This window comes from Emys orbicularis, chromosome 3 (genome assembly GCF_028017835.1).
Source record: "Emys orbicularis isolate rEmyOrb1 chromosome 3, rEmyOrb1.hap1, whole genome shotgun sequence".
Taxonomy (NCBI): Eukaryota; Metazoa; Chordata; order Testudines; family Emydidae; genus Emys; species Emys orbicularis.
Genome location: NC_088685.1, coordinates 102,711,059 through 102,724,774, shown reverse-complemented (window position 1 = coordinate 102,724,774; position 13,716 = coordinate 102,711,059). Strand labels below are relative to the sequence as shown.

General features: G+C 40.6%; 1 protein-coding gene across 1 annotated transcript in view; it reads right to left on the bottom strand.

Moving 5' to 3' along the window:
* Positions 1-2,078: 2,078 nt before the first annotated feature.
* Positions 2,079-13,716, bottom strand: part of AKAP7 (A-kinase anchoring protein 7) — a 166,905-nt gene continuing 155,267 nt past the window's right edge. The window contains exons 8-9 of the mRNA XM_065401184.1: positions 11,441-11,619; positions 2,079-2,141 (exon numbers count right to left, since the gene is read on the bottom strand). Of these exons, the coding sequence (XP_065257256.1) occupies positions 2,079-2,141; positions 11,441-11,619 (242 nt within the window). The remainder of the gene's footprint in view (positions 2,142-11,440; positions 11,620-13,716) is intronic.

Here is a 13,716-nt window from a genome sequence, read left to right as displayed (position 1 = left end):
CGCCTGATTTCTCTGCATCTGCCTCTGGGAAAGGTGGATGATAAGCTGCGAGGTGTTGACAACGGCCACAACTGCAGCGATGGTCGCAGCGGGCTCCATGCTCGCAGTGCTGTGGCGTCCGCGCTGTCACTGACCAGAAAAGTGCGCGAACTGATTTCCCGCCGGCGCTTTCAGGGAGGGAGGGCGGTAGTGACGGACGGATGACGACAGTTACCCAAAAGCACCCTCGACACATTTTTTTAGCCAGAAGGCATTGGCGGCTCGACCCAGAATTCCAATGGGCAGCGGGGAATGCGGGAACTGTGGGATAGCTGCCCACAGTGCACCGCTTCCTATGTCGACGCTTTACCCGTTAGTGTGGACTCACAAAGTCGAATTACTGTCCTTAGTGTGGACACACACGTTCGACTTTGCAATATCGATTCCACATATTCGATTTAAGTAAAATCGAACTACTCTCGTAGTGTAGACATACCCTATGATTCTATACTCTTCCTTCAACACTTGATCCACTTAACAACAACATATAACACTTGATCACTGAACACCACAACTACTGTCAAAGAGCAGAGCACTATATTGGAACTCACTCATATTTGGCTCAGTCAGTTATAGTAGAAGTGCTCAGCTGGGCAGTTCATTCCATCTCCAGAAGAAGAACATAACAAACTAGCCTGAAAGGGGTAATTGGTTTTAAAGAGTCCCGCTTCTTTCTGTTCCTGAGGAAAGAGCAGTGCTTAATTTGTAATGAAAGAGGTGCTAGTGCTCAAGCAATTTTTATATATATATATATATATATATATATATATATATATATATATATATATATATATATATATATATATAATCTGATGCGGCAAGCCTAGAGGTGCCGGGACTAGGAACTGCGAAGCCTAGAGGTGCCAGGGCAGAGCACTGGGAAAGAGAATTGGATCAGTTGAAAAATCTACTTAATATAATATAAAAGTGCCTAAGTGACTTTCACTGAGATTTGTGCTCCTAAATCATACATGTGCATTTGAAAAACCCAGCCTAAATTAGTAGTAAAAGCTGTAGGACACATTCTACCCTTGATTTTTTGTGCAGAATGCCTGCTAACATGAATGCCTTTTGGGTGAGATGCATAACTACAGCCACCTCAATCAGGAGCTAAAATTATGAAGTGGGATGCCTTTTTCTGTCTACTGCACCTTTACATTTAAAAAAACAACAACCCCAAAACCCAGTGCCCATGTGCAGTGACAGCAGCCAGTTTGTTCAGTGTTGCTTCTCCCTGTTCAGAGAGACCTCTGTTGTGCAGCCTTGGCTTTTGTTCTTATTGTTTTTCTTACATTAGGATGTTGTTGGATGTTGCTAAGGGTCGTGTGTTAATCCAGGTAACATGGCCAAATTCTAGCACTGCCTCTTGTTTGCCTACAGTTTCAGGCAGATCCAGTATTCACTTCCTAAACCAACTGTATACTGTTCATCAATTGCTGTGTTCAACCCCAGAGGTAGCATGCATTACAGATGTGGCCAGAATTGTCCCTCTGTGCCCATACACCATGCAAGGGTGTCGAAACTTAATATTTATGAAGTGCTTTGAGACCCATGGATGAAGGTGCTAGAGAAAGCACAAGTATTTATTATAATCGGTATTCATACACACATCTTCTGGACTTGAGGGCTGCTATAATGCATCTAAAATAATGAGTTTGCTTTATGAGAAATTACCAACTCATAAGGTCACGGAGGTGAAAAATGACTCCTGAATATATTCACTCTGAATATTACAAACTCTACTGATCCAGGCAAACACATTGCAGAGAGTTTTATTTGCTTCATAAATGAGTACTCAACTTGCTCAAGTAGCTATAACAAATGTTGGTTGCTGTTTGCAGAATGAATGTAGCAGTATGCCCCAAGAACAGTGATCTTCCACTCTCCTTCATCTCTAGTTTTCCATGAAATATATGTCTGGTGGCTTCTCCTGTGAGATAAGGCTCTGAGCTCTGCTGACACTGCTGTCATTCTCCCTCTTGCTATTTGCAGTGGCACTGGCAGAGTGGCACTCATCACCTCTTGAAAAGATGCAGTGTTCACTGTTTTCTCAATTCATTGAGCTCCTTGACCCTCTTCTTTCTGACACATGTGAAGTGGTCCTGGGAACATGACAGAGACAGAATCACTCTGTTAGTTTAAATAAGAATGCAGTATAAATTATCCAGGCTGTAGCTCTAGTACTCTGGGACAAAGGCAAGCTATAGTCCTGGTTCTCCACTGTTAGATGGGGTTTAGAGTTGCTGCTGTGGGAGTGGAATCAGCAGATCTTAATAGGTAGCATGTGTAACATTTAAAGCATAATACAAGAGATTTCAAATGCTAGAGGATCTTAAAAGAACTGGAAAGAAGCAGAAGAGCCTGCTGCTTAGAAATAACAATGTGATCGTTTTAAGACTCTTCTGAAGATAGGAAATTTAGGCCATTTAAGGCACAGCCCTAAATGGCGATGGCGTTGCATTGCTCCAACGGGAGCATCAGGGGGGATTGTGCCCTTGCACACTCTGCACTCCCCTGCTGTGTGTGCCAGGAGAGTGGGGCCATAGTTTCTGTCACGCTGGTTCTGTGTGGCTTGTTCCTCCTGGCACACGAGCATGGAACAGTCCCTTAATGGTGGAAAATCCAGAATGCAATTGTGGCTGGCCCTTGAAAAGGTCCCTTTCACTTCAATGGGAGTTGTACTCACATAACTGAAGGCAGAATTGAGACAGGAACACAGGGACACAGGGGAGAATGATAAAGTAGCTAAGGGCATGCAGCAGAGCTGACTGCTTTTGTCTGCATGGATTTTAAACATGGGAGACCTAAGTAAGTAGCTCTTTTTTCTGTCCTATACTACTGTCATCATAGGGCTTCATAGAAGGTAAAGGCCAACCAAGGGGTGTGAGACATTTACTACCAGGTTGTGACTAAATAGAAAGGAACTGTATTGCCAACCAACAGATTCACAAGGGTCGGTGTAGAGTGTAAGTATGTTCTCTAACAGTGTTTCTCAAATTATAGGGCTTGCCTGCTTGGGGAGGCAGTGATCTGTACAAGGGAAGGGAAGGTGTGACTCATCTATTGACCAGTCAAGAAAACAATTACTTTTTCCTTGGGATTCACCAATATAGCCATCAGTTGGAGACTGAATGTCCTACAAGGTTCTTGCCCTGTCTGCATGTTTAAAATAAGTTGCCAATGTTCTTTAAGATTTGAGCTTTTTATCCTTTTTTTTTTTTTTTTTTTTTTTTTTTAGTATTTACATCAGGGTTGGCTATGAATGTGACTCTTACTGCACTTTCAGAGTAGATTTTGTCAGAGTTGTAACAAATGCACGGATCTTTTTCTTTCTGTATAACAATTCCTAGAGTGCATTATTCATCTTGAGAAACTGGGGATTTTCAGTGATGGAATATTTATATCTCAGCTCTAGATAGTATAATCAGACCAACCATACCAACATAATATTCTTCCTTTCCCCACCTGTATTGGGGTGGTTGTTACAAAGATGTGACACACACACAAATGCAGATCAAAAGAGATCTGTTTCCTGGCTTCAGCCACATGACTTGGGCCAGAGCTACTATCGCATGACATGGGTCAAGGTTACAAAAAAATTATCTACCCATGTTACATGGCAGATGACAATAGCCACTAACTTGAGTGACTGCTGTAACTGTGGTGATGTGAAACTGATTTTTTTTCTGTGTTATATAGTTGAATTAAAAATGCTCCACCGGACATATGCTTATTGGCCCCAGTGCCTGCTTGTGAGCTGGCAAAAGAAGAGACTTAACAATTGTTTTTGATTCTGTGTCTTCCTGTATTGACTGCTAACACGTATCTTGTACTGCATGTATACAAAAAATGTAGGGGGAAAAATCAATAGAAAACAAACCTTTCATGGATAAACACTGAGAGCAGGGAAGCAGGCAGCAATGAAAACCAATTCAACAGAGCTTCAAAATGCTGGCAAACCTACAGCAAAGTAGGAAAAGGCAATTGACAACTCATCCCCTCTCTCCTTAATAGCAGGTTTAACTTTCCTCCACACCAAACTCCTGGAGTTTTGTTTAAAATGTAACTTAAATCCTAATCTGTTCGCTGGCATCTGAGAGGCATTTAAAGTCACTTCATGGTCTCTGTGAGTGATAAAAAGGACCAGATAATTATTTTAAATACTTGGAAGGTCATTGAGATGCCAGCCATTATAAAGTTGCTAACTGTTACCACATGGTGAGATGCCAGTTATTTGCTCTTACATATAGAGAACTATACATATAGAGAGCAATATGTCAATGAATCTAAATGTATTTGGTACGTTGGAATATAGTGACAGTTGTTATGCATATCTCCACTGCCATTCCCTCAAGTTTTCTAATTGGTATGCTCTTCTGTTTTCTTCTCTTTTTAGTTGATGTCTCCCATGCTTCTGAGGGGGACACGCTTGTGATGTCACCCAATTTTTAATTTGCTACGTGCTCAAAGTATGGTGGCCATGTTGGTCAATTAGCTTGTACTAGAAGTCGGGGGGGGGGGGGAGGGAGACGTTATCATTTAGTACTTATTTGGAGACACCATGGCCCAGTGGCTAGAGCACTGGACTGGATCTCAGGAGATCTGGGTTCTATACCTGACTGCCACTGGCCTGCTGGGAGAGCTTGAGCAAGTCACCTGTAAAATAAGCATAATGATGCTGACCTCCTTTGTGAAGAGCTATGTGGTATTTTAATTAAACCGTTAATTTTTCTAAATGCAGTGAACGTGACACTTTTTTCTTTAGATGTACATTCACTGATAAAAGCAACTAGTGCTTTAGAGCCAGACAACAGTAATGGAGAAATAGCAAGTGACTGGATTGAAAGTGAGTCTTTGAATGAAAAGATGCAATGAAGTGAGAGCCATTACTGGGGTTTTCAGGCAACTAAATATGTACATATATTTCCCCATTTCAATAAGCACACGCTAATAGATCTTCAGTTATTATGTGAACATGCATTCAATATTCTTGAAGTCTGTCATGTTACATTTTGTGTGTATGATGCCTTCCGATGAAGGTATCCTAAGACAACCACTAAGGGTCACATAGTGACTACAGGATCTGAGGAGTTCCCTTGTGTGTAATTAACCCTATGTTCTTCCATAGAATAACAAAATGCATTTCTACAACCTCCTTTACAAAATGGTTTCTGGGCACTGCACTAAGTAGCTCAAGGGTTCCCAATTTGTTTATAGTATGGGACACCCCTTAGTACTGATATTGCAAATGGGAGTGAAGGCATCTAGAAGACAATCACATACCATCCTTGTAATGCACTGCTGTAATTGTTACACTTGGGAGAGTAGTATTTATATATTTTTAGCTGTTTTCAGGGCAGTTAAGTAGATTTTCCTTTTGGGGGAAAGTTAATCACATCCTCTCTTTTTCTCATCAGTTCTGTTTCTCTCAGCCAGAACTGAGGAGAACCGGCACCATGTGACCAACCAGCTCTTTAAAAATGACCTGTGGTCCCTTGACCACAGTTAGGAACTGTGGCAGTAACTTAATAAAGGAATTTTTGTCAATTTAGTTTAATCCCAAAATTTTGGTTTTGACGCAGCAAGTTTTAAAAAGAGCTAATATAAATACTTCCTCGATTTTTAACAAAAAATCAAAAGGAAAACAGGTTTTATTTTAATCATTCCCCTGTAGTACTCTGAACTCCTAAATACCATTGTTCTCAACATTAGTGGATTTATAATTTCATCGGCCAAGCCGTGTGAAATGTACAAAAAACAATATAAATGTTGAAAAGTAAATTAGATTTTCAAAATTTTCAGTTTTAATTGTCTAAGGTGGTGTTAATTCTCTTAATACACAATATGATTTTTATTTTTACTATCTCTTGAAAGAATATTAATATTACACTGGAAACACAAGAGAAACATAATGGACCCTGTAGACATATCTTTGATTAATGCTGCTTTCAGGGTTCTAGCAACAGCTCTGCTCCTATATTCATATATAGAAAACAAGATAACTGGACTTGTATTTAAGATAAGAATATTATTGTCCCAATCCTGCAAAGACTTACAAACCATATCAGTGGGACTACTCGCAGTGCATAAAGTTAATCATGTGCATAATCTTCGTAGGATCAGGACCTGTCAGTTAATTAGCCAAGACTTAGCTGTGCCAGGAAACTAAGTAACAAGTTAAATCACCAGGATATGAAATGGATAAAGATGGCCAGCAGGACAGGTAAAGCTGTGGCCATGGAGAGAGAGGTTCAATGAAAGAAATAACATTTGCAGCATGACCGCATTAGATGGTAAAGTAAAAGGTTTAGGGGGGAGGTAAGAAGGGGGTGTACTTAGAGCTATTGGTCTCCAGGGTCAAATGGAAAAGAACAGCAGCAAATACTCAATACTCACAGTGATGGGCACATAAAAGTAGATAGATGAAAGGATGATGGGTGATTTATTTTACCCTGACCGAGTGGAGTAATAACTGCAAATGAGCAAAAAAAAAAGTGTATGTTTCTGTAGGGAGATCAGGCAGAGCAGTTTCTCTATTAAACTACCAAGAGCAGTATTTGTTTTGAATGGAATCTGACTCAGAAGGCAGAAAAACCTGTTCTCTGCAGACCAAAGATGTGTAAAGGAGTGCACAATAAATCGGAGACACTTCCCTATTCCAGAAAACATATTGTGGGAAAGGAGGAGGCACAGTAGGGCCCCACCAAACATGCCATTGCATTGGGTGCATTCCAAATCAATATGCTCTTTTTTGCTCGAGCCAGAGATGGAAGGGATTTCTCCAAGAAGCAGGCAAGAGCTCTAAAAATACAGAGCACGCATCTATTAGGGGAACTGTACTAAATGTATTCTGAAGGTTAGAACTGTGAATTTACAATAAAAACCAAAGCCAACTGAAAAACAATCCAATTGTGTCATTATATACTGTATCCTAATGAACTTGTGTTCCACCTCTCCTGGCTGGAATTAGAACAGCTCAGCTATAGCTCATAGGTCTGATATTGCAAACAGATAACTGAATCTCGTTTAGCTCAGTTAACAGGGGTCTGCTTTTGGAGCAGGGTGGTCATAGTTCTGTCCATCTGAAAGTCTAGAAGGCCAAGGAATGCTGTAGAGTGACCCCCATAAAGTCTTAGGTGGCTACATTTGTTAGCATATATGGCAGATTTTTTTTAGAGCGTATTGCACTAATGAATGCCCTGTTGAGATAAATTGGTATTAATGCCATGTAATGAATGGTGAAACTGAGGCAGAGAGGCTAAATGACTTGCTCAGAGTAATGCAGTTCCAGTGCCAGGCAGAACTCCATTTCAGGTTCTCAGTCCTATGTTAAACAAAGTACTTTAATAAGAACATTTTTCTTTAAATGTCACTCAGGAGAATTAATGTAAAATAGCCCTCATGCCCCAGAGCCATACTAAGGGATTTTGTAAAATAGAATCTGTCAAAAAGAAATGCACCTTTCTTGAAAAGCGGGGAGGAAAAAGCAAAAATCAATAAAGAATGAAATAAACTATTTAAACAGTTAGATAGCCTCTGGTATTACAAATGAGGCCAGAGTCTAATTGTTTACATTTAAAATTAGATTCATCAGGTTAGGAGACAGTAAGCATACAGATTTAAAACTCAGGTTTGTTTCTCAAAGGTTAGGAGCTCTTAAAATACATGAAGCTTCCTGACCAGATAAACCTGTGTAGGCTTTTGGGGTTTTGTTTTTAATTGATTTTTTGATTTGTTTTTGAACAGCGCTATTGCAAGGAAAGAGATGTGACAAAAAAGTCAGGGGGTGAACAAGTTTGAAAGAAACAAAAATCGTCTGCCTCAGACTTTCAGCAAAACTAACTGAAGTGAAGCCACCATTCTAGGAGTTTTGAGAAACTCTTGATTTTTATTTCCATTGTTTTTCATTTTTGCCTCTTCTGCCCTTTGTACATCCTGTTGGGACTGAAAGTGGAGGATTTCTGTGTGAGGCTGTTTATAGTATTTCCAACCCATATGTTAAAGCTGTTCTCATCAGAGTTCCAGCCTGGTTTTGCAAGCCCAAGAGGTTCTGACACTTAAATAATTTTCAGTTTTAAAATTGTACTGTTGGTTCTTTATCTTATACAAACTGCCCAGAGTCACTCTTCGTTCGTGGTAGTTGTGATGTCTGTATCTATGAAACTAGTATGGAGCTTCTTGTTTTCTGTGTACTATACCTTTATATCTTAAGCATTCTCCCTATGTTCAGATTTCAGCCATTTTTGTTCTTGGAACTCAGCACAGACTGTTGGAGGAGAAATGCACTGCATGCCCTCTCATGGAGACTCCACATTTCTTCTTTTAATATTGCTCTGTGTGTATAAAACCAAATGATAGCAGCACATATTAAGATTGGGTTCTGTTGACACACTGACATATTGAAGTCAGTGGAGTTATGATAATTTACACGGTTGAGGTTCTGCCCCATAGTGCTGCAACACTGAATTTTGAAATAAAAGGCTAGCATGGGTTTGTAGACCTGCCACTCTTGCCTCCATTAAGACCCAGTGCCATGAAGGGTTCTTTGCATTATGGGTCTGATCCTGCACCACTGAAATCAATGGGAGCTTTGCAATTGACTATAATGGGTGCAGGATCAACCCCTGTGGATGAATTCCATCCCTTGTATATAAAGTTTACAGAATTCCTGAATGATTAGTCCATAAATCATTCCTTATGAGGCATTAATAACGTACAGACAGAAGACGTGGAATCTGATTCTCTCTTGAGAATCTAATATTAATGAAGCTCAATGTTTCTTCTGAATTAGCAATACTACAGTAATACCATAATTAAGTTTGAGATCTTTGCAACTAACACATCAAGCTTAAACAGGAATGAACATATTTGTTGCCTGAAAAATGGAATAGAATCCAGATGGCACAAAATGATCTACACAGATAGGAAATTATAGGCAGCTTTTCTTTTTGAGAGCTAGGAAAAAATCCCATATGACAGAATGCTAACTTTGCACAATAATTCCGTAAATGTATAGAATGTCTTTCCTTTTGCTTCAGTCCTACATCTTACTTTTTGGCTTTTATTTCTCATCCTTTCCAAACTGTATATATCAAAAATGATAAAGCCTCTGAAATCAAAATCCCTCTACAACTTGGGGGATTTGTCTATGTACAACTTCTGTAAAAAGTGACAGAGTCCTGTGGTACCTTATAGACTAACAGACGTATTGGAGCATAAGCTTTCGTGGTTGAATACCCACTTCGTCAGACGCATGGGTATTCACCCACGAAAGCTTATGCTTCGATACGTCTGTTAGTGTATAAGGTGCCACGGGACTCTTTGTTGCTTTTTACAGGTCCAGACTAACACGGCTACCCCTCTGATACTTAAAAAATTCTGGTTGGTTTTATGAAATTGTTGAATCATTGAATGCCTCAGTATATGGTGAGTCAACCATGGGTTAACAGGTTCCCTGACATGTATTGCACCTCTCCCTCCCTACCACTATCCCTTTCCAGTTTGGAAGAAGCTGCAAAGCAAATGAAGGAAGTTCTTCACCTTAATGACTGGGCTCTGGTTGAACAATGGGTATGCCAAGGAGGGTAGTGAGCTGGGGAAACCAGTTCTACCCACGTGGATTGAAGGAAGCTGGTGGCTGAAGAGTGGAAAACACACACACACACACACACACACACACACACACACACACACACACACACACACACACAAAGCAGCCAGGTGATAGTGCTCACCTTTAAAGACTCAGAGGGATTCAAACAAAGGAAGCTTGGCCAGGAGAGAGGGACCGAGGGGCATGCTTTTATAGTAGAGGGATTATTTTTAACTGTGGACCAGCTGAAGGAGGAAGCTGGCTGGAGAGAGAGAGACTCCATGATTTGGAGAAGAAGCCATATGCAAGAGTGGGGATCCTGGATTCTGTAAGGGACTCTGGGGTAGGACCAAAAATACTCAAAAGGAGTGAGGCAACTGAGGCAGGGAGATCAGTATAGGTGTGCTGTTTTGTCTAGATCTGTATATTTCTTATACTGTATAGAGTAAAGAGTGATTGGCTTTGGAACCTTTTGCAAAGTCTGTGTGTTATGTGCTTCAACTCTCACATGTCCCTGGACAGGTAAACTGTAACCAAGAGTCCCTGCAAGGGGGGAGCTCTGGGAAAGTGTCTTGTTCAAGCTACCAGGGAGTCTGCAGGGATCAATGCTGGTCTTGGGAGCCAAGGGCAACTGGACAGGGAGGTCCCATTTCTGGAAAGGGGTAACAGAAAGAAAGCCAGTGTCCAGGAAGTGTGCCAGAGAGGCCAAGCAAAGGGACAGTTATTCAGCTTAAGGCATAGATGTCTAGTGTAGTGGGACCCAAAATAACAGCCTGTTGAGTGTCCAGCAAAGGGAGCTTTACCAGGGCTGTGATATAGAGCTTTGGGAGAACTTCTCTGTTCCTTTGCATAATATATTATTTTGGGAGAGTGAAGCTCATTCTCATTGGTTTTTGCAGAGATTTATGGCCCAACTTAGAATAAATGGTACAGAGCACACAATGCCCTACACCACACATTCAAAATGTACGTTAACAGTAACTGAGGTTGTGTGTCTGTAACTTCTCACAATGCAAATTTATCTCTACAGGGTCACTGTCTTTAAACATAATTTTGAGAAAGGATCTGGTTGAAACATCTCTTGAAGTATGGTGACATACCAATCCCACAATGTGGCATTGCTTATCTCTGAAACCTCTTACAGAAACACAGCAAAAAGTCCTTCAGCTTCTGTGACGTCATGCCCATCACACCATGGGCAATGTAATGTTCTATCCCACTTCTCTGGGGAGCAAAAACCCTATCCTAAGTATAGTTATGACCCCCAAAATGGAAAAGTGCCAAAGAATCCAGGAGGTCTGCTAGGGACTTTGCTATTGCTGTTCAGATACTAGGGTGCTGGGCAGCAATATAATACCCTTAGATATAGATATTATAAGTCTTTAAGTTAACTTCAGTGGGAGTGGTATCTGGCTCTAGATGAAACTGTTACTATACACAGTTCCTGCAGTTATTCATATGGAATCATAACAATATCTGCTGTCTCTCTCACTGACTTCTCCTTCCTCAAAGCGTTGTCAATTCTTCAATATGAATTGCTTCCAAAGATTTCATGGCAGTGAACTGTAGGCAAGAACTGATTACTAAATCATTACAGCTTCCCCGCCATGGAGGAAATACCACCTCATATTTGATCTGGATAATGGGTATTATGGAAACATGCAGGATGTTCCTTTAGAGACCTGGATGTTTCAGAAGTGTTCTGACAGCTGTTCAGAAGCTTTTCTTTGGGCAGAGAGATAAGCACAGTACCTCTTAATTGCTAGTAATTCCTGGAAATGCCGAAAGACATTGTTATGAAAAACCCACCAACCGTTTGCTTTTGCATCTGAGCAGCATGGAAACTGGCAGTGTAAGATGAGAAGCTGTATTTACTATGCAAAATGGGAATTTTTTCCACGTCAAGATGATTACGTTGATGACTGCAGGAGGTGAGTGCCTTGCGCTGGAGCGTGTAATGTTCATCACAGTATCTTCATGCAGATTTTCTGCATGAAAGGGAAAAAGAAGGGAGCTAAATTGGTTGTTTCACCCTTAAAGATCTGAACCAATATTTACTGAAATCAGTGGAAAGACTCCCATTGATTTCAGTGGGCATTGGATCAGGACTTAAATCCCTTCACCACAGCTTGCACTGCCATTTGTCCACCACCCCTACGCATTGGGTGAGCTATTATTAGAGCTGCCTAGAGTGAGCAATTGAATGAAAATGGCAGTACACCTTCCTGGTGAGCCTTAGTTCTGGGACATGCCTGAAATCTATGAAGCAGGGCTAAGGTAATGAGAACTTAAACTTAACACCTTCCACTCTTCCCACCATTTCATTTCATAGGCTTGTAAGTGAAACCTGTTATATAGGTTTTGCACAACTCTGCTTCATTAACTTAATGAGCTTGGTGTTTTTTAACCAGTCTACTTTTAACTTTATGTATTTCAACACATCTAATTCCATTCCACTCAGGATAAGGAGCAGAGAGCTGCAAAGGTGTTTTTCGTTGTATGCTAGAGTTTCCAAAACTTCTGAAAGCTGAGCCTCGTTCAGGAAAAAGAAATCAACCAGGTCCCTGTAACTCAGCCATGTGTTAGAGCAGTGGTTTTCAACGTGTGGTCAATAGATCCCTTGGGGTCCACAGACTATGTCTAAGATTTCCAAAGGTATCCACACCTCCATTCAAAATTTTTTAGGGGTTCACAAATGAAAAAAGTCTGAAAATGACTGTGTTAGAGGCCTACCCATGTTAATGTAGACCTCTTTTGTACCCACCCTTCTATCCCTTTGTTGAGAAATGCTGGTGAAGATATTCATAATGTGATGCTTCCTTACCTTTTTGCTTACTCTGAGCAGCAAAGTATTTTAAATGTCAAAATTAACAAGATCATCACGGGCTTCTGAACTAGCACTTGTTGAAATCAGTGAGGAAATTCATGCTTCAGAGCTATTATGTCTGGCTGTCTGCAAACCCAGGCAGACATTAATGCATTGGTTACACTCAGGTCTCATTTTGAAGATCATCTTCATGAGTTGTAACAGCTAGAGACTTTCTTTTTTGATTGAAAGCAGAGACCCTGAAGAGGTCTGTTTGTGCCCCACAGCTGGCCCCTCATCCCTCAGGTTTGGGAAATGCTGTTAGAAGAGATCACTTTTCAACTCTGATCCAAATATGTTCAAAGAGTAGAATCATTTCTGGGGCCAGCAGAGTCTGCTTCTGTGCAAAACTATCACTCCACCAGGCTTGTAGTCCTCCTAATGGCATAGCAGGTCAGATCTGTAAATGTAACACACTTGTGCTTGGAAACTGGGTGCGGTTTAGCAACGTGTGGGAGGTTTTTCACCATATGCATTGTTATTTGTATTCTGTTGAATGGACACACAATAGAACCTTAGTTAGGAAACCTTGGGAACAAAGGTTGTTCAGAACTTATGTTGGTTCTTTCAAATGTTTACGCTGAACATTGACTTAAGACAGCTTTGAAACTTTACTATGCAGAAGAATAATGCTGCTTTTAACCATCTTAATTTAAATTAAAAAGTACAGACATTTTCCTTATCTTGTCAAATCTTTTCTTAAACTTTCCCTTTTATTTAGTTTAACACAGTACTGTATTTGCTTTTTTTTTTTTTTTTTTCCCCTGCTGCCCGATTGCATACATCCGGTTCCAAATGAGGGGTGTGGTTTACTGGTCAGTTCGTAACTCTGAGGTTCTATAGTATCAGAAAAGCATTCTGCAGCATTACATATTCCAAACAGCTGATGGAATTAAATGCCATGATGCTCCTCAAATACATAATCAGAGACAATAAAGAAACTAGAGAAGGAAAAACCCTGTTAGGTGACCCAGTCCTCTCCCCATCAGTGTAGGACTTTACCATAGAATATATCTTTCTATGCTGACAGGACATCCACTATTGCACAGTTCATGTGCTTCTGTAAAGCTGTGCTCTAGATTGTGAGGAATAATCAAAGGAAAACAAGGACAGAACAGGAATCTTTAATTCTGCCCCTTGTAAGGGTCAGGGGACTTGCGACCAGCCAGTCCTGTTCAATTTATCAGACCCACCTTGGAAGGGATCAGATGTTCCCTTT